Raw genomic sequence first — 20,796 nt, 5'->3', positions numbered from 1 at the left:
CTTCACATCTAAACCCCGATTGCCTGACCCAACTGGCGATTTTTTTTGTTATTAAAGCAAATTACATCAGCAAAGCAAATACCACCAATTGTTTACAATCAAGTTAATAGAAAATGAACAACATGATAAGCAAGGTGCAACATCATCAATCACTACTGCAGAAAGAGGCGAGTTTACCGAATATGTAACACCTGAACATGAATCGTGGCGTCACTATAGGTAATGATATGGTGGGAAATGTTTTCTATTTGTGAAACACTGATTTCTGTGTATATTTAGTGAAACGTCCTTAATTGGCACTTGACAAGGCTGCAATAAATAAGAGCCCTGGTATTAATAACCTATAGCTGAGCAATAACTTATATCTGGTTTATTTATCTGCCCAGCACTACGAAACCATACTGGTAGGTTAATTGGATTCTGACTAGAGTGTATGATCGGGGACCGATGGATATTATCTATACACACTGTGTAATATGTTGTCACTATGATGAATGAGTAATAATAATCATCATCATCATCTGTGGAAAGCATTATACAGACTGTCTCTACGTATAATAGATCTTTCTTGTGCACATGTAACTGTGCAGTAAGGATGCTATTGCCCATAGCAACCAATCATGTATGCACCTTCATCCTCTAGTGGTGGGCAATAAATGGCTCTTCAGCTGCTGATGAACTACACATTCCAGCATGACTTGCCACAGTTTTTGCATGCCCTGACAGCAAAACTATGGCAGGGCATGCTGTGAAGTGTAGTCCCACAGCAGTTGGAGGGCCGCTTAAAATAATTATTATTTAATGGTTTGTACGGTACACAGTAAAGTGCATGGTGGCTTCAGTCATGCCCCTCCCCATTTACAGAGTATCTGGTAGGCTGAGTGGTTTCCTCAGTAATGTTTCTTGAGAACCTGAAAATTACTAAATTCTGCTTGTTTCAATTGTCTGTTCCATGAGTACATTGCAGTGCCTATGAAGAACAGCAGGTGGCAGTAACAGGTATTTTTTTCTGTTACTTGGAAACTGATTTGTTGATGGAGTACTGTCAGCACAGTAACTCAGGGACAAGTGCACCAGAGATATGAAGAGTGCTGGCAAAAAAGTAAAAGTGCAAAAGACCATAAAAAAAGACCTTAAGAACACTGAGGACACTGAGAGCCAAACAGAGCAAACAGGTGAGAGCAACAAAGCTGATGATAATTACCTGTTGTTGTGGTTGTGGCTATCAGGTCCTTCACACACACATTGTAAACTGTTGTAGAGGCTATGAGGTATCAAACATCGGAGAGAGATAAAGTACCAACCAATTTGCTTCTGTTGTTTTTCTAGAACAGCCTGTAAAATGGCAGAAGTTGGTTGGTTGGTTGGTTGGTTGGTTGGTTGGTTGGTACTTTAGCTCTCTCCACATTATTTTCTCCCCAGGTTTGATAAATCTCACAAAGTACAAAGAGGGGGGAAATACATGGGCATACATACGTATATTTAAATGGTAGATGGTACAATGTGCCCATAAACACATTTCAACTACTTTGTTTCTTTCATTTTCCAAATGTAAGGGATACTTAGGTGACGACAGAAACAAATGCGTGGCAATGGGTTACAGAACACTGCTGCACGTTGCGCCATTGTATTGAAAACTTTAATGTTGCCTTTGTGCAAAATAACTACAATATTAGCTGAATAATTTCATAGACTAGGTTCTCAAACTCGTTCATGGTCTCCAGGCAGGGGCGTCGCGGGCCACCTCCTCTCCGGCAGCAGTAGACTCTGGCATAATGACAGAGTCTACTGCACATGTGCAGGTCTCCGGGAACATGGCGCCCGAGCCTTGTTCCCGGGAACATATCCAGCGCGCATGCGCAAATCACACGGATATGGCCGCGGCAGCCATTTTCCGATTGATTTCTGTCCGCAGTGCAGGGCCACCATTGCGGGACTCCAGAGGGGTACGTATAATATATAGGTGCGGTGTGGGCCTCTCTGCACCGCGCACACTGCACTCATTATAGAAATGCCTATGTTTCCAAGTCACCTAGCAGGGGCACTGGTGTATGCCTTACTCCCTGACACAGATAGAGCTAATTATATCACTTCTGATTCTGTGGGGAGGCCTGGAAACATGCCCTGTGTAGGGTCCTGATATACAGGGGTGGGGAACCTTTTTTCTACCCAGGGCCATTTGGATATTTATAAAATCCTTCGTGGGCCATACAAAAATGAACAGTGAGCTCCTACCTCCTGCTGCTACTGAGGGTAAGAAGCCAGGCACCCACTAGTAACAAAATCTCAGCGGGCGCCCGGCTAGGTAAGCCTGGCCGGGCCGGATCAAGTGGCTCTGCGGGCCTTATACGGGCACACTTATTAGCAGGGCAGCTTTCTATAGAAAACCACTAATAATGTCTGGCGCTATTGTATATATATATATATATGTATTTGCGAATGGGTGCCTGTATGCACAATCACACCCACTCCGCACAGGTATCAAGGATATAATCCAATATTCTTATCTCTTATACCTCGTAAAATCTATCCAGCAGCAACAAAGGTGAAATGGCCTGTGGATATGGCCAACACAATCCACCCAATTTTAAAAAACCGGGTGTATACTAAAACAAACAGAAAAACCCCTTGCGCTATTTAGACTCAATTAGAGGCAACAAGGCATGAATGAACTCAAGAAGATTATAATTACAAGATAATTTTATTATCTATAAAATTGATCAAATGTGAACATTTGATCAATTTTATAGATAATAAAATTATCTTGTAATTATAATCTTCTTGAGTTCATTCATGCCTTGTTGCCTCTAATTGAGTCTAAATAGCGCAAGGGGTTTTTCTGTTAGCTTTCTATAGAACTTCAATTCCCAGAATTCTGAGCACACAGTAATCTGTTATGAGATAATGCTATTTATACAAGACGCCTCATGCGCATTAACATATATTATCACAGCCGCTGCATACAAAGACGCGTGATCTGCGTACATCTCTGAATACAGCCCAGTGGACATTATTGTCCATTACTGTGCATATTGTAACATCTATCAAAGAAATGCTCCAGTAAGTGACGCTGGTTGTCAGGGGCGGGCTGTCACGATTAATGTTGATATGTTATAGTGTTTCTTTTTAGCCAGTGCAGGATACTAATAATAATAATAATAATTATTATTATTATTATTTTATTTACTTAGTGGGGTTCAGTAAGGCATACCAGTGGCAAACGCAGGATTTCTAGAGGGGGGTTTTCAAATGCAATCCACAATCTCCCACTCTGCGGAACATTGGAGCAAGTGCTGGAGTCTGGTGGAGCGGTAGAAGAACCCAGAAATAACCCTACACATTAATGTAAACAATGGTATTTTTATCCACTGGAAACTGTATTGAATACAGTATTAATAATTAACACTATAGATTGTCTATAGTATAGGCTGTATCAAACATATTTAAATCATATACAGTAAATAAGATAAGTGGTCCGGAAGAGATGAAACATATAATAAATAAATACACCAACATAATAGAACCAGTACTGCACTTTCTAATCACACATTCTCCCACCTCATGGTAAGGCTCCTCTCTCTTCTTTCTGGTAGCCACTCTCTAGTCCAGTGCACTGTTTGAGGACTCAGGTTCACACACTCAGCAAACTTGGTAGAGGAAGCTGCTACCACTGGGCATGTGCAGCAGCTCTGCTCTGTCCTTTAAACTGCATGATTTGCTGGCAGTTCTAGTAATCGTATTATACACCATTGCTATTGTTATCATAATTTGAGCCACTTGCCAAGATCAGGGGAGTTTCCGGGCGTGGACCACCACCCGAATGGGGATTCTAGGCGTCGGTATCCTGACCGCTGGGATCTCAGCAGCTTAATTGCCTCCCAACAAAATAACCCACCCAAATCTAACTCTCTCTACACATGTTGCATTTGCACCCCACCTGCAATGCACATGGTTTTGCCCATTAGTGAAAGATTTTGCTTTTGCACCCATGTTCCAAATCCCGGGACTTTGGTGTAAAAGAGTTATTAAATAGCTGTTATGGAGGGGCGTGGCCACGGCGGTGAGCGGGTAGGAAGCAGGTTGGTGGAGCTCCCTGGACGGATAGATCCTGAACCCATCCTGGGGCCCCTTCTGAGGCTCAAACCCGGCCTGGAATAGTGTACTGTCTGTGGGGAGGCAGCGGGCATTCTCTACGGACCTTTGCCGGAGCTCCCAGCCTGCGCCAGCGGCCGCCCGACTCTTGGGCCTAGGCCGCCAGAGGATCCCCAGGCTCAATTTACACTGCACTGCCGCGGGCGCGCGCGCACGGACGGACCCGCGGCGATCGCCGGAATTTGGCTTCCCCTGCGACTGGGGTGAGCGGCGCCCCTCACCTGTGCCCCCTGGTTGATTCTCCCGGCCACTTCTGCCCCCCTGGAGCCAGGAATCGTGCTCCTTGCACAGGGAAGGGAGAGACTGCAAAATCCGGCGGCCATCTTTGCTGCAGCTTTCTCCACATATCCTGCCTGTGTGTCTCTATGCACTCGTGGGGACTACAGGGCTGAGGGATTTGCTCTGGGCACGGACTGTCCTGTCTCTGGTTGAACACTACATATTATATATTATCATATCACCCCAGGCCCCCTCTGCCCCCCCCCCTTTGCTGTACTTTCCTATTGGATGCCCTGGAGTGCTGCTGCCATTATACCTCCTCCCCTCTGCTGTGCTTTCTGACACTGAATATAGGGACCCTGAGTGCTGCCTGAGCCTTGCCACCATGGTGAAGGGTGGCCAGAGTGCGGCGGCGGCTAAATTGGAGAAGTTTGCCCGTCAACCGGCTGCTCAGCCGACTCCCCCGGCTGGGGCCGACTCGGGCGCGGACGTGCAGCCACCTCCTCCTTCCATTCAGCAGGTCCTGGAGGCCATAGCGGCCAGTGAACAGCGCCTGTCGGACAAAATGGAGAGGGTGCAGTGTGACCTTATTACGCCAGGATGTTCAGCGGGTCCGGGAGAGAGTGGGAGAAACCGAGACGCGGGTCTCTAATTTGGAAGACCTCAGCGGCCCCCTTCAACGGTCTGTTTCGGCGGTTATACAGCAAGTCTCTACACTGCAAACTAAACTCCTGGATATGGAGGGATTTCCGGATTTTGCTGCGGATGTCCAAAAAGACCGGGCCCAGTTTCTGCCTGTCAAGCGACGACTTCGCGACCTAAATCTCCCCTATTCAATGCTGTTCCCCTCTCGGCTGCGTGTGGTGGCGGACGGGGAAACTAAGTTCTTCAACTCTCCGAGGGAGGCGGCAGCCTGGCTGGACAGATATGCTCCGGGTGCCCGACAGCTGGCTCCGGACTGACGCCCAGCTACCTTTCTCCATGGGCCTACAATTCGCAAGTATACGTCCGGGGAGCTTCCGCTGGTCATGGTTGTTCTGGACATTGTTGAGCAGGGACGTTACATACAGTATTAAGGGTTTTCTTTCCCTTTGGGTCTGTTTGCTGCGTATAGCGTTGTCGTAGGCTTTCTTGGACTACCAGGGTTGGTGGTTTGTTAGGGATATGTGTATGCCACAGTTCGGGGAGGTATACGGGGAGGGGGGATGTTGTGGGGATGCTGTTTATTTCTCTGATATGTTTTTATTTCTGTTTTGTATTGTTTTTTTTGTTTTTCATATGATGGCCTATTCTTATTTGAGGTGAGGTTGTGCTATTTAAGGGGTCATGAGTTCCGGGGGAGCGCTCTGCAGGGGCGGATTGGAGCCCAGACAGTGCTGCTGCTTGGGTTTTCACAGGGCGCTGCGTCTCAGAATATGTATGGTACGACATGTCTGCTTTAAAGATTTTGGCATGGAAAGTCCGGGGGATTAATAATAAAGTAAAGCGGTCCCTGGTATTCAAAATGATTAAGAAATATGGCCCGGACGTCATCTGTTTGAGCAAAACTCATTTGGAGGGAAATAGGCTGTTGTCGCTCCGTAGGCCTTGGGTGGGCTGGGCGTATCATTCCTCTCATTCCTCCTCTTCCAGGCGAGTGTCGGTTATGATACGGAGAACCGTACAGTTTGAATTAATCACGATAAATACTGATCCATATGGCAGGTTTGTGTTTATGGAATTTTAAGCTGAACTCCCGAGCTTTGCTCATTTTGTCTGTCTACAGCCCCCCCCCCCCCCGTTTTCGTATGATGTCCTGCAGAAAGCTGCCCCGTTTATTGCTTAATCCCCCCATATTCCTGTTATATGTCTGGGGGATTCTAATAATGTGCTGGATGTCTCCCTGGATAGATGGAGGTCCTCTCGAGGTCCGGGGGCGGGAGGTGGCCAGTCAACTTCTCACTCTAAGTTTGCGGATGTTATAGATAGTATGCAGTGGGTGGATGTTTGGAGGGTTCGGCACCCTACACTTAGGCAGTACTCATTGCTTCTCTGGTACGCATGGCACATTCCCCAGAATCGACCTGGCCCTGTTCTCGCCCGAGCTTCTACCTAGTGTCACGGATGTTCATTATGAAGCGCGAGGGGTATCTGACCACTCGCCCATGTTGTTGTCTCTCGATGTGGAGTGCCGGAGGGGACAGTCTTACTGGAGGTTGCATCCATCCTGGTTGATTCAGTTAGGAGAATGCCCGGATTTAAAGTCCAGGTGGGAGGGCTTTTTTGCGGATAATGTGGGCTCGGCCCCGGTACATATTGTCTGGGACACATTCAAAGCATATCTGCGTGGTACACTGATTGGTAAAATTGCTACCCGCAAGTTAGAGTACAGAGCGACGGAGCGACAGCTTGAGTATGATTATAGGGATCTAGAGACCAGATACTTGGCGGTAGGCACCTCCGCTCTAAAGGTACGGTGGTTGTTAGCTAAGGAGGCTTGGCTGGCTCACCTCTCAGACCAAAATGCACGCTCCCTCTTGTTCAGGGCAACTAATATATATATGCAGGCAGACAGGCCAGGTAGTTTATTAGCTCATTTGGTGCACTATGACCGTTCTGGGAATGTGATAGTGCAGATGTCTGGCCCTGACGGCTCCATAGTGAGCAATACCCCTGACATGGTACAGCTGTTCCTTTCGTACTTTAGGGAGATCTATGACTCTCAGATGACGTGCTCCAAAGGGGACTTAGATTTATACTTGTCCAATATACCCCTTCCAAGGCTTCCCCCTGAGGCTAGGGATTCTCTAGATGCGCCCTTGACTTTAGAAGAAGTGACTGCGGCGATAGGAATGTGTCCCGGTGGTAAGTCTCCAGGAAGTGATGGTATTCCCACCGAGCTGTACAAACTGTATGTGCAGTTCTTTGGCCCAAAACTGCTTGAGATGTACACGGATATATTTTGCTCCAATCAACTTCCTCCCTCAATGTCCGAGGCCATTATTATAGTACTGCCAAAGCCCGGCAAGGACCCCAAGTTGATGGAGTCCTATAGACCCATCTCCCTTATCCCTACCGATGCCAAGATCCTGGCAAAAATCCTCGCGGTTCGGCTCAACCTGGTTATCCAAACTGTAATACATCGGGATCAATCTGGCTTCATGCCGGGGAAATCCACGTCCATTAATTTGCGCAGGCTCTATACTATATTACAGGCTCCACATGATTTCCCCCCGGACGCGGTTGTAGTCTCGCTGGATGCGGCTAAGGCCTTCAACAGCATTGAATGGTCCTATCTGTGGGGAGTCATGAAATATATGGCCTTTGGTCCTAATTTCATACAATGGATCAAACTACTCTATCAAAATCCACGTGCCAGGATCTTGGTCAACGGCTATATATCCTCCTCCTTCACCTTGACTCGGGGCACCAGACAGGGATGCCCCCTTTCCCCCGCCTTATTTGCCATAGCCATCGAGCCCTTGGCTTTTCTGGTTAGATCGCACTCGGACATTGGGGGAGTTGTTACGGGTCCCTGCATTGATAAAATAGCCCTTTATGCGGATGACCTGTTGCTGTTTTTACATGAATATGCCGTGGATATGCCTGTAGTGCTGCAGGTCATAGAGACCTTTGGCAGCTTCTCAGGTCTCCGTATAAATTGGTCCAAATCATTTATAATGCCCATCATGGGTTCTCCTCCCCAGGTCCCGAAGATACCCCTGCCGTTGTGCTGGACAAGCCAGTTTAAATACCTGGGGATCCAGGTTACTAATGACCCCTCGGACTTTATACCCTTGAACCTTGACCCTCTTGTACACATGATTGTATGTAAGTCAAGGGCCTGGTGTAAACTCCCGCTGACAATGACGGGTAGGGTTAGTCTTATTAAAATGATAGTTTTGCCCAAGCTACTGTATGTTTTTTCGCAATCCCCTGTGTACGTCTTTCCGGCCTTCTTTAAGAAATGAAACAGTATATTAACATCACTGATATGGGCCAATAAAAGGCCTAGAATAAAGTTGACTACCCTTACTAGACAAAGAGCTGACAGGGGCTTGACCTTGCCTCACTTCCAATTGTACTACTATGCGGCCCAGCTAGCTCACATTGGCATTTGGATACGGGGAGGAGGGGAGGAGAGGAGGCTGATTTATGTTGGGCGTTTCTCAGATGCTATTACCCGGACCTTTCCCCGGCGCAGATATTGGTGGGAGGGAGCGCTTCCCGGCTGTCTCCTCCTATTGTTTTTCAGGCCATGAAGATTTGGCTGGCCTTGACAGGCATGTTTGGGTATGATGGTGTGGACCCGGATACTCCTCTTTGGCACTCCGCATCGCTTCGTGAGATGGGGTCTTTGGAGGGAGCGGGGGTATGGGCCCCATACTCGGTGACTTCCATATCCCAGCTGTATAGCGACGGTGCTCTGAAATCCTTTCAGCACCTAAAAGAGGAGTTTGGTCTCCCGAACTCTTACTTTTACAGATATTTGCAGCTCCGGCACGCCTTACAATCACAGTTCGGGGATTCCCCCCCGGCGCTCCTCCCCTTCCCCATTAAGACCTTTTTTTATGTGCATTGGGTCGGGTCAAGGTGATTTCCTTCACCTACTCGTACCTTCTTGCAACAATTCATGCAGACCCGCTCTCGACCCTTCAGATACATTGGGAGCATGATTTTGGCCCTATAGATGAGGAGAAGTGGGGGGTCGCACTGGGGAACTCGAGCCAGGTCACCAAATCACTGCGGTTCCAACAAATTCAGCTCTTTATACTACCTAGATCGTATATGACGCCGAGCAGGTTGGCCAGATTCGGGGCTGGTAGTGCTGCCACTTGTCCTAATTGCGGGACTGCTGGCGGATCATTCTGGCATCTAGTGTGGGAGTGTCCGTCCTTGCAGGTGTTTTGGGCTGGGGTTGGGTCGATTCTGGAACATACGGGGATACCGAGAGGCATGCTGACTCCGGGATTCTGCATTTTGGGGGTGGGAGGGCCTGACTCTGGGCCTCGGTGGGAGGGCTTGTATGCTCGTAGCATTTGCGCCCTTGCTAAGGTATGCATAGCGCGGACATGGATGGCCCCACATTCTCCGACGATGTCTGCATTTAAAGCCCTGGTGAATGACACCGTATTGAAAGATCGGTATGTTTATATGAAAAACAATGCTCTCTCTAAATACGGGAAAATATGGTCCTTCTGGATCAATTCTATATTCTCCTCCCCTGCCCTCAAGCTTTGAGACGTATTGTGCCTTAATGATGGCCTGGTTGTCTGGGACTTGTGTAAACGACCTGGGCCCCTCCCCCCGTATTGGTATTTATATTTTGCGGATTTTGTACCTCACCTCACACGACTACGAGACTATAGGCTTGATGATATTGATTTGTTTTATTCTACTTATGTTTTTTGTTTATTATTGTTTATTTTATTTTATCTATTTTTTGATAATTATTGTTATTTTAGGCACTTTTGTTTGGTGCACTAGGCCATATTTGGCCTTATTGTTGGGGGGTTCATTGAGCTAGTTTGGGGAGAAATTTGAAAATGTTTTACGAATGTGTTGACATTTACTTTCAGACTTCAGAAAAACTATTTTTGTGGGTTGTTATTAGATAGCCTTCTGTCTGCCGGTCATGCTTAAACCTGTGTGTATATGGTGTGGCGGGGCTATGTAAACTATAAATGTTATATAACATCACCCGGATTTCCCGGTATACACTGAAATGTCTGTAATTCTTCCATTTCGTTGAATAAAAATACTCTATTAAAAAAAAAAAAAAAAATAGCTGTTATGACAGGTTGTGTTATGGTTGATGGTCCATGTGCAATAGATTAGTTTGGTCAGTTTTGTGTCAGCCCATATTGTACTTCATTTGTGTTCTCTCTTAGAACTAGCGAGTCCTGCGGAAGCAGTAAATGAAGTAAGTTGCCTTGCTCTAGACACAGAATACAGCTCTCAGCAAACACTGCATATTCTAATGGTGTTCCACTGTCCATCAGGACCCAGCAGTGTTTGAGGGTCTCTGTGAACGAATGCTGTCGGCTCTATGTCTTCTGCAGACCAGCGTATCTGAGGTAAGAACACTTCATGGAAAAACAGGTTCAGAAGGTTAGTATTAGTGGCATCTGTGAAGTTACTGTCCAGGAGGCAGGCGCTGCGGGTTAGAGGCCATGCTGTGTTTTTTTTTTATCTTTAGGTTCTGGATGTGAAGGATGAGATGATACTGCAGAATGTGCCAAGCTCCGTGCAGGCTCAGCTCTCTCTCTCCACGTCAAGGCTTTTTAGAAGGTGATTAATATCAATTAGACGGTATTCTTGTGTGTTTGTGTTGCACAATATTTTATTATTTTATTCGTTCTTGCAATTCTGTCATATCTCCATTGTCCTTCAGCTTGACAGATCTGTACGTCCCCAGCACTGAACTTGTACGCATGGTCCGAGTGTTTGGACCTCAGTGGGAACAGAAACGTCTAATCCTGGAACAGCTTCAAGGAGAACATGAAAGGTGATAGGACAATGGGGTGCAGAGGTTTAGTATGGTGTATGTGACTAGAGATATCAAATGGAAATGGTAGGGATGCCTAAGCGGCACTCTGGAGAAAAATCCATGGCGCAGGGTAGCCCTAAACGGGTGTAGTATGGTATGCCGGCGGCCGCGCTCCCGGCGACCAGCATACCGGCATCGGGAGCCTGACTGCCGGCATACCGACAGCATGGCGAGCGCAAAGGAGCCCATTGCGGGCTCGCTGCGCTCGCCACGCTATTTATTCTCCCTCCAGGGGGGGTCGTGGACCCCCACGAGGGAGAATATCTGTCGGTATGCCGGGTGTCGGGATTCCGGCGCCTGTATACTGTGCGCCGGGATCCCGACATTCGGCATACTGAAGACCACCCCCCTAAACAGCAGATTGTCATTTAGAAGTAATATTGTGCAAGATGCAAGCAAGCAGGGCGAGATAAATGTTGTAGTGTGCATGTCCTTCTTTGTCCAAATTTTTTTTGCATGTTATTCCCCAACAGACTCCAACGGCTCCTGTCTTTGTCTCTCCGACGGGTGCAACATTTGGAGGCTCAGGTACCTATGACTTTGAACTATGAACAAACTTCTCTGTGACAACAAAACAGGGGGGCAATGACCTCAGAGACAGCATCTTGTTTTTCACCGGCAGGGTCCACAGGTTATCCACAGGAGCGACAGCGGATTGGCACCAACCGATCAAAGCTTTCTGGCCTCCCAGGATGCAATGGGCCTGTCCATATATCTCCACCCTCTGGCTCAGGCAAATCAGTTTTTTGTTTGGCGTGGCAGAGCCGGACCATGGTCAGAGGGCTGCTGTTTTATTTAGCAGCCCTAAGCTTTCTTATGTTATTTTTATAGTCTTACTAGTTTTTTTGAGTGATCTTTCCAAACAGCATCTTATACGCTTAGAAAGAGTCGCTCCAACAACTCTCCGCTGGGTCGCGACGCTTACCCACGAGTACAGTGCGGTTTCGGCGGGTGTCTGTGTCGGATATACTAGCAGGTCCAGCAGACATTACCAGGCTGTGGTCGGAGCACGGGGAGAAGGTAAGGCATCGGTTCCGCTAAGTAGATGGAATACGGACACAGCCGCACTGTATTGGGAGGAGACTACCAAACAGTAGATGACGCGGCTGCCACCACGGGTACACCAGCGCTAGGCCTTAGGGATCTTAGGCACCAGGAATAGCATGAGGCTGCGATCCCTAGGGTTGATGTCAGCAGGGGGAGTCAGACGCTCTCCTGGTCGCCCCTTCCCCCCGGTTCATGACCAGTTTCCGCCGAGTCTCCCGCCATGAACTGTTTCCTTGCTTCCGTCCCAGACGCTACCACGAGGGGACCCGGTCGCAACATAGGTGGCTGCGTGACCGGTGCATCTGTGTGCACTGAGCGTCTGTGTTCACTATAGGTTCATGGAGCGGCAGCGTACACTTGTAGCGTCTGGATCCACTCAGCGTTTGCTAACGTATTGATCGATCCTGTAAGCGAGGGGAGTCTCCCTGTATCCCACTCTACTGAGTACGGGCTATACATCACTAAATCTCTATCTACCTTTTGAGTACGAATAGTTAGAAAAGTGCCTATTGCATATGAGTCTGTATACATTTACTGTGGTTTCTTTCGCATTGCGTCTGAATATGTTAGATCTGTTTAAACATGAATCAGTAATATGTTCTCCTACATACTTAAAAATGTGTTTGTAGTTGATGATGTGCTCATATGACTAATATATAACATGTGACTGACTGCTAGTGTGATTGCTGACTTTACTATATGTTTGTCGGTTGTTTTTTCTGATCCTCAATGCTGGTGCATGGGTAGGGTCAGATTGTATATCACTTTAGAAGGTTTAAAGTGATTATAGTCACAAATTGTGTAGTACATGGTAAAAGTGCTGATTATTTATCATGTCTAAGAGCGGCAAAGGTGACGAAGGTACACTTACAGTAATACCAACACTCATATCATGTTTGTCTTGCAAAACTATATTATTCTCTCAGGATCTGGTTCAGGATGGTTTATGTGCAAATTGTTTTGCTATTCAGCAGAATACAAGGCAGATCCCTGTACAACGTCAGGTATAGATGGATCCACTTTGGGCTATGTTTGCACAGACCTTGTCCAGTATAGCTGAACGGATAATTCCTACAGCTTCTGTACCTGGAATGGGGTACACTATTAACCCATACATGCAGCTCCCTACCTACGGTATATCATTTTCCCAGTAGCTTCTCAAATGAAACAAGCTGATAAACCGGTGGTAAGTAAATTTTCACCTTCACAGGCTACACATGAGGATTCATCGGAAGATGAAAGCTCAATTTACTCTACTTCGGCATACGAAGAGGAGGTAGAAGGTCTCAGCTCAGTGGATATAGCGGAGTTAATTAGAGCAATGAAAGCCATTCTATCCTTAGAAGAATCAGCAGAGCCTGTGTTAAAAACATAGGCACCTGTGTTTAAATGTCCCAAAACAGTTAAGACTGAGTTTCCAGGGTCAGATCAGCTGACGGAAATCATGGAAGAGGCTTGGGCTACACCCAATAAAAAATATAGAATTCATAAAAAATGGGATTTCAGTTATCCTTTTCCAGGTGGGGATTTTTTAAAAAGGGAGGTGGCTCCTAAAGTAGATACGCATATGATTCGATTAGTGCGAAAATCTATATTGCCTTTGCTGTCAACATCATTAAATGATGTCACGGATAAGAGAGTGGCTGGTTTTCTAAAAAACATATTTTCTCTGTCTGGAGCAGTCATAAGGCCAGCCATGGCTTCAGCTTGGATGGCAAAGGCAGCGGCTGCCTGGGCTGATGCATTGGAGGGGATTTTTCATTAGCTTCTAGAGAGCAAAAATTCCATATAGCTCATATTAAACAGGCTGCAGTATTGTTGGAAGAAGCAGCATTAGATATGGGTACTATTGTTTATAGGGCATCATCCTCAATAATAGCTGCTCGCAGAGCAGCTTGGTTACGTACGTGGAAAGCTGATTCAGAATCTAAGAAGGTTTTGGAATCTTTGCCTTTTTCTGGAAATATTATTTTTGGTAAAGAATTGACAGATATTTTGGAGTCAGAAGCAGACTCCAAGAATGTCAAGTTTCCTTCCACATATAACTCCAACCCTAAGGCACCGATTTTCCGGCCCTTTCGGTCTCAAGGAAAAGCAAAGGGAAAAAGTGATCGCAAGCAGCCCCAATACAATAAGTTTGGTAAGTCAAAAAAGCATTGGGCTAACAGAGGGCCGGCTTCCAAACCAGAAGACAAGCCATCGGCCTGATGGTGCGGGCCTCCACCTGGGTGCCAACTTCTTCTTCAGTTTGCACAGATCTGGCAGCAGTCTACAACAGATGCCTGGGTGCAGGAAGCGGTATCTCTAGGTTATGTTTTTGCCTTCAAGAAGCATCCTCCTCAAAGGTTTTTCTGCACCAGCCCATCTCGGATAGAGACAAAGGCCAGGGCTTTTCAAGAATCAGTTCAGAAATTGCTTCAGTCAGGAGTAGTCATTCCAGTACCCCGTGCACAACGAGGACAGGGTTTTTTCTCCAACCTGTTTTTGGTTCAGAAGCCAAATGGGTCATTTTGGCCCATTCCCAATCTCAAAATGCTAAACAAATACATTTGGGTACCGCGGTTTCACATGGAGATGTTACGTTCCATAGTTTTGGGCATGGAGCCAGGAGATTATATGGTATCCCTGGATATTCAGGATGCTTACCTACATGTTCCTATAGCACTGTCCCATCGGTGTTATCTCCGGTTCGCTATCCTCCAACAGAATTTTCAGTTCCAGGCCCTACCTTTTGTGTTAGCCACAGCCCCCAGAGTATTTACCAAGATTATGGTGGTTATGGCAGCTTATCTTCGCAAACAGGGGATAAGAATTTTTCCATACCTCGACGATCTTTTAATCCTGGTACAGTCACAGGAATTGCTCCTGTGTCATCTCCAACAGACAATAACATGTCTGCAGAGGCACGGGTGGCTCATAAATTGGGCAAAATCATCGCTAGTTCCGTCACAACGGAGGACTCACTTGGGGGCTGTATTGGATTCAGTTCTGCAGAGAGTATTTTTACCTTGGAACAAGATATCCAAGGTACAGTCAAGGATTCAGGATTTGTTACACAGTCAAACGGTATCCATTCATGCAGCAATGCGAGTGATGGGTTTGATGGTGTCAACATTCCACATGGTGGAGTATGCACAATTCCACTCAAGACTTCTGCAGTGTCTGATTCTTGCCAAATGGAATGGAGTATATCAGACAATAAAAAGAAACAGACTGTGGTACTTTCGGTAAAAGTAAGAAAGTCAGTAGCCTGGTAGCTACAAATATCCCATCTAGACAAGGGGAGACCCTTTTGGATATCTGATATTTTGGATATCAGATTGGGAGCTCCTGACAACAGATGCCAGTCTTCAAGGCTGGGGAGCAGTGTCCGGAAAAGTTGCCTGTCAATAAATCTGTTGGAACTTCGGGCCATATACATGGCACTGATTCAGGCAAAGGACATTCTTCAAGGAAAATCAGTCCAGAGCCGCTCGGACAATGCGACGGCAGTAGCATACCTCAACCATGAGGGAGGAACTCGCAGCCAAAAAGCAATTAAAAAGAGGAGGTAAGTCACATACTAAAGTGGGCAGAACTCCATCATCCAGCCTTGTCCGCAGTGTTCGTTCCGGGAGTCCTAAACTGGAAAGCGGATTTTCTCAGTCGACACACCATTCAAGCAAGCGAATGGGCTCTACACCCAGAGGTCTTTCAGACTCTAGTAGACAAATGGGGGTTGCCAGAGATAGATCTCATGGCGTCCAGTCTGAACAACAAAGTGCCCGCACACGGGTCAAGAACAAAGGATCCCAGGGCGATCTTTGTGGACGCCTTGGCTGTGAGATGGGACTTTCATCTGGCGTATCTGTTTCCTTCAATCACCCTATTACCCAGGGTGGTAAGGAAAATAAAGCAAGCAAAGGGTGCCGTGATTCTAATAGCTCCAGCTTGGCCCAGAAGACATTGGTACAAAGATGGATGCTCCATTTCTGCTCCCTCAACGTCCAGACTGTACTGACGCAGGGTCCTTGTTATCGCAGGCATCTGAATTGGCCGTCTTTGACAGCGTGGCTCTTGAAACCGCTATCCTGAAGTCAAGAAGATTCTCACAACAGGTAATTCAAACAATGCTCAGAGCAAGGAAACCTTCCTCAGTTCGTATTTATCACCGAATATGGCAAGCCTATATTCATTGGTGCAGTAAAAGAAGTGTGGACCAGAAATCTTTCAGTTTCCAGGGTCTTAGCATTCCTTCAGGCAGGAATGGATAAAGGTTTGAAGGTGGCTTTCTTGAGAGTGCAAGTATCGGCATTGACTGTATGGTTCCAAAAGAAAATTGCCAATTTACAGGATGTGCGTACTTTTTTCCAGGGAATGCTGCGCATTCAACCTCCTTTTGTCCCGCCTACAGTACCGTGGGACTTATATTTAGTCCTGCAAGCCCTTCAAGTTGCCCCATTTGAACCACTTAATAGAGTGGATCTTAAATGGTTGACAGCTAAAGTGCTCTTTCTACTGACTATGGCATCAGCTAGAAGAGTATCAAATTTAGGAGCGCTGTCATGTCGTTCCCCATTTCTGATTTTTTATCCAGATAAAGCAGTTCTCAGAATTAGGTCTGGGTATCTTCCTACGGTGGTGTGTAAATTCCACCTTAATGAAGAAATTGTAGTCCCAGCTTTTCAGGTATCGGGACTTTCTGCGGGAGATGCGTGCATTAAGGATCTACGTGGATCGTACCAGTGCCATCAGGAAGATTCTCTCTTCATTCTCTACGGATTTCACAAGATAGGATGGCCTGCTACTAAACAGACACTGGCAAGATGGCTTCGAATGACGATTTCAGAAGCATATTCTCAAGCTGATCTCCCTGTTCCGGCTAATGTCTCTGCTCACTCTACTCTTAAGGTAGGTCCTTCATGGGCAGCACAACATGGTGCTTCAGCAGAACAGATATGTAAGGCAGCCACATAGTCTTCCATTAACACATTCTTTAGATATTATGCCTTGGATACTTTTGCCTCTCATGACGCTGATTTCAGGCATAAGGTTCTCCTGTCCAATCAGGAGCGTCCCCACCACTTAATTGCTTTGGGAAATCCCATTGTTATCCTATGGATAACCTATGGACCCTGCCGGAGGAATATAAGTTATGGTAAGAACTTACCGTCGATAATGGTATTTCTCCTTAGTCCATAGGTTCCACAGGAATCCCACCCTGCCGCACCTGATTTGAGGATTCTTCTACTCACTAACCTCTTCCTTCTTGTACGGAAGGGTGTGCATCTGTGTTCTTATCGTCTGAGTAGGGTTCTACATGATGCTCCTGCCTTGTGCTTTGGAATACAACTGATTTGCCTGAGCCAGTGGGCGGGGATATATGGATGGGCCCGTTGCATCCTGGGAGGCCAGAAAGCTTTGATCGATTGGTGCCAATCCGCTGTTGCTCCATCATATCCCATTGTTATCCTGTGGAACCTGTGGACTTAGGAGAAATACCGTTATCAACGGTAAGTTCTTACCATAACATATATTTCTCTCCTCAGGTACAGCGGGATGCTCAGTCCCAACAATACAGGAACTGGGAGAAGCTCTTTGTTAGGCTAATGGTGAGCAGATATGTTAGCCCCTTGTCACCTTGCTCGTAATAAGACCAGACACCATTAATTTATTATTAAACAGTATATCAAAGTTTTGCAATATAAATACTTACTCATTGACTTTTTTTTTCCTATCTGCTGCCTCAATCATTTTTGCAGATGGTCCCTCCATAAAGCCTGTGGCAATTTATGCAAATGAGAGGGAATAGGCAGACTCAGCAAGCATCCTAGTATCTGAGAGAGTGCATTTCTACCACACAGTAAAATGGTGAAATGTTTTTTTGTAATTTTAAAGACAATATAGTACTATGTATTAACGACTGATTCCCATTATTGGACTAAACATTAGCAGATTTGTTAAACATTAAAGTATAATAGAGCATTAAGTAACAGTGAAGGCAGCCTTATGAATATGCATGTATTTGCTGTTTGGTTTACTGCAAATGAAAACATATGTATTATATGGAACAATGCGCTCCCCATTGTTATACAGAAAGGATAAAAAAATGACTTGTATAGAAGCTCTTGGCCAGGCGGTGGATTTTCTAAGGAGCGTGTTGTCAAAGTCGTTGATCATCAGTTTAAAACGTCAATAGAAATGAACGGTAAGTAGCTCTACGGTTATTTCTATTGCTGTTTTATAACTAAAGTTTTATATCAGTGATATGAGATCAATGATTGGCAGCTTTGACAATCCGCTCATTAGACCCCTTGGCCTTTATAGGTCTAATACAGTACTTAGCCTCGGAATCCAAAGGCTACAGTGTATATAAGATATTATATACCACCAACAATTACAATCAGGCATCTTTAATGCATAAAAGTTGTATATTCTGACACAGAGGGTTTAATTACACTTTGTTGTTTTTACACAGCGGGTAAATCCAAATGAACCATCTCATGAAACTCATAAAGACTGGGACACTACAAGGTAGATGACTCATTTCCTACCCAGATATTAATAATGTAAAACTCTACAGCTCAGACCAACATCAGTGCTACCTGTCCACACTAGCCCTGAAAAGTATTTGGGCATCCTTCTTATTTTACTTTTTGGTATACTGTAAGTCAGACTTAGGCAACCTATAACAGCCACCTGCTGGGAATTGTAGTTCCCCTGCAGCTGGAGAGCCACATGTCGCTTTCTCCGAGCTTCCATACGCTAGCTGCTGTGTTTCCAGTGTTAGAGGTCTGTATTTGTACTTTAAATAGTATTCAGTTTGTACAGTATTATACATGTTATATACAAGTATGGTGTTTCGGTATAATTAGAAAAGTGTTCTGTTTACTTTTGGTTTTATTTAGTTCAATATTCAACTACTGTGCTATGACATGCTTTAGTCCTTGAACCACCCTCCAGGACTAGTGTGAAATTCTGCTAAGTATCTGAAGGTAATTACGCTGATGACCCGGGGACCAACACTTGTGTCTTTTTTCGCTAGTTCATTCGGTTTTGCAGACACATAAAATGTGACGTGGATAAAACTGGAATGAGCCACTGAAAGTGATAAACTCCAGAACAACTCAGGAAGCCGCCATTCACCTGTGAACATTAAGACAACTTAAAGAATCTCTGCCTTTGCAACGCAGCAAGTACATGAAGCTGGAATTTAAACTGTTAAATCCTTAACCAAGATTTGTCTTGTTATTGGCTGAGTGTACAGAAACCAGTGACGTGTCCAATATAATGAATAATGACACTCACAAAATAAAATGAAAAAATTATTTTTATTTCTGCTAAGTCACAGAAAAGAATATTCACACACACACATGCACACGCACACGCACACGCAACCCCACTCAAACACACGTGGCTTGAGGCTGCTATTCAGTGATTCAATCAAGTTATTTTCCAGCAGTAGGGAGCCACTTTACAGCACTGAATAGTAGCCTGGATAGGAGCCCGGGGCTCCTGCGATTTGCACAGCAAACAGAGATGGAACATTCAGGAAGTAAGAGTCATCCTGGTATGGGCCTGGTCGTACTCAGTAACTTGGGTCTCTACAGAAAGGAACAAAAAAGTACAAATGTTCACAATATATTTTATATTATAGGACTGGTGTTGACCGCAAAATCTGATTGCCTCTCTGCCCCCACCCATGCGTTGTGCCTCAATTTCAGCATAGATGGAACAGTACTTGCTATAGAACAGTTGACTATGAAAATTCACCAATAATACAGAAGAATTAGAATATTCATGAAACTATAGTCTCACTCTTTTGCATCCAATCAGATCCAGGCGACTAGTACTCTAGACACTGGTAACACTCTATGGTAGAGTTTCCCAAACTCTGGCATTACAGTCCATGTTTTAAGGCTATCCATGCTCGAGTCCAGATTTCTATATCAAATTTCATCACCTGTACTCAAGGATGAATTGGGGCAGATGTATTAAGCTTAGAGACGGCATAAGGAAGTGATAAACCAGTGATCAGTGCAAGGTGATAACTCACCAGCCAATCAGCTCCTAACTGTTCATTTACATTTTGGAGCTGATTGGCTGTGCGTTTATCACCCTGCACTTATCACTGGTTTATCACTTCCTTATGCCTTCTCCAGGCTAATACATATGCCCCAATATCCTTAAAATCTGACCTGTAATGGCAGAATTTGGGAAACTCTGCTATAGGGGTATTCAATTAGCAGCGATGTTCACGTGGTACTAGCGCTCTGACAGTTTTCACCAACACAGTATATTTTTCCACCCACCCTACAGCGGTGTACAGAAATTCTGCTATATCGATGTGTCATAATAAGTGGTGTGCCGCTAGCTGCATTGCCCTGTATAAATCAATACCTATGTAGCAATATGAGGAATGGTTTGTTAAGTGCTTTTTCTCTGGCTGGACACGCGATGCGATACAAACTTGTAATAAGCAGAAACCTCACACCTGCTAGGTGGACAGGGAGGGGATCTTAATGGACATGGGTGTATAGACTGGTAATTAATGTTACGGTAAGGGTGGGGTTATTTAATAAATGGTGAGTGGACGGTAATAATGTATTTGTTGGGCTATTTATTTGATGGTAAGGCATACCTCCCAACTTTGGTGGGCGTCAAGGAGGGACATCGGCGTGGCATAGCCGCGGCCGCCGGGAAAAGGGGGCATGGCTTCGCGGGAGTGCCCGCAATCGCGAGCCACGCCCCCGGTTTTCGTCACTATGGGGGCATGCCCAGTGCTCTGTGAACCGCTGGCATGCCCCCTCTCCCTCTGCCTCTAGTTAATAGACGCTGTGCGCTAAGCAGAGCAGCGAGTGCAGGAGACT

At 45.7% G+C, this 20,796-nt stretch overlaps 2 protein-coding genes across 3 annotated transcripts in view; one reads left to right on the top strand and one right to left on the bottom strand.

Annotated features, from left to right (window-relative positions):
- Nucleotides 1–1,014: 1,014 nt before the first annotated feature.
- LOC134968855 (uncharacterized) lies at nucleotides 1,015–19,270 on the top strand. 2 transcript variants are annotated; one of them, XM_063944385.1, is made up of 9 exons: nucleotides 1,016–1,175; nucleotides 10,242–10,273; nucleotides 10,353–10,427; nucleotides 10,550–10,641; nucleotides 10,745–10,858; nucleotides 11,374–11,432; nucleotides 17,480–17,538; nucleotides 18,405–18,460; nucleotides 18,972–19,270. In XM_063944385.1, exons 1-9 carry the CDS (start codon nucleotides 1,082–1,084, stop codon nucleotides 18,994–18,996), a joined length of 606 nt encoding a protein of 201 aa, XP_063800455.1. In that variant the 5' UTR covers nucleotides 1,016–1,081; the 3' UTR covers nucleotides 18,997–19,270. The 2 variants fall into 2 exon arrangements, with proteins under 2 accessions (XP_063800456.1, XP_063800455.1); XM_063944386.1 differs by lacking the exon at nucleotides 17,480–17,538 and having other exon boundaries at nucleotides 1,015–1,175; nucleotides 11,374–11,428.
- The window catches only part of TMEM216 (transmembrane protein 216), a 28,069-nt gene continuing 26,511 nt past the window's right edge, over nucleotides 19,239–20,796 (bottom strand). Inside the window, exon 6 of the mRNA XM_063944387.1 lies at nucleotides 19,239–19,530. Coding sequence (XP_063800457.1) covers nucleotides 19,515–19,530 — 16 coding nt within the window. The 3' untranslated portion in view covers nucleotides 19,239–19,514. The remainder of the gene's footprint in view (nucleotides 19,531–20,796) is intronic.

The sequence above is a fragment of the Pseudophryne corroboree genome, chromosome 11 (assembly GCF_028390025.1).
Source record: "Pseudophryne corroboree isolate aPseCor3 chromosome 11, aPseCor3.hap2, whole genome shotgun sequence".
In the NCBI taxonomy this organism is placed as follows: domain Eukaryota; kingdom Metazoa; phylum Chordata; class Amphibia; order Anura; family Myobatrachidae; genus Pseudophryne; species Pseudophryne corroboree.
This window is presented reverse-complemented; position numbering and strand designations above follow the sequence as displayed.

What these genes read in the sequence shown, in the direction of transcription:
- LOC134968855 (XM_063944385.1), top strand. Translation starts at nt 1,082, where the DNA reads ATGAAGAGTGCTGGCAAAAAAGTAAAAGTGCAAAAGACCATAAAAAAA. An exon ending in CTTCAAGGAGAACATGAAAG is followed by an intron (nt 10,859 to 11,373) that starts GTGATAGGACAA and finishes ATTCCCCAACAG; the next exon opens with ACTCCAACGGCTCCTGTCTT. An exon ending in AAAGACTGGGACACTACAAG is followed by an intron (nt 18,461 to 18,971) that starts GTAGATGACTCA and finishes TTTTTTCGCTAG; the next exon opens with TTCATTCGGTTTTGCAGACA.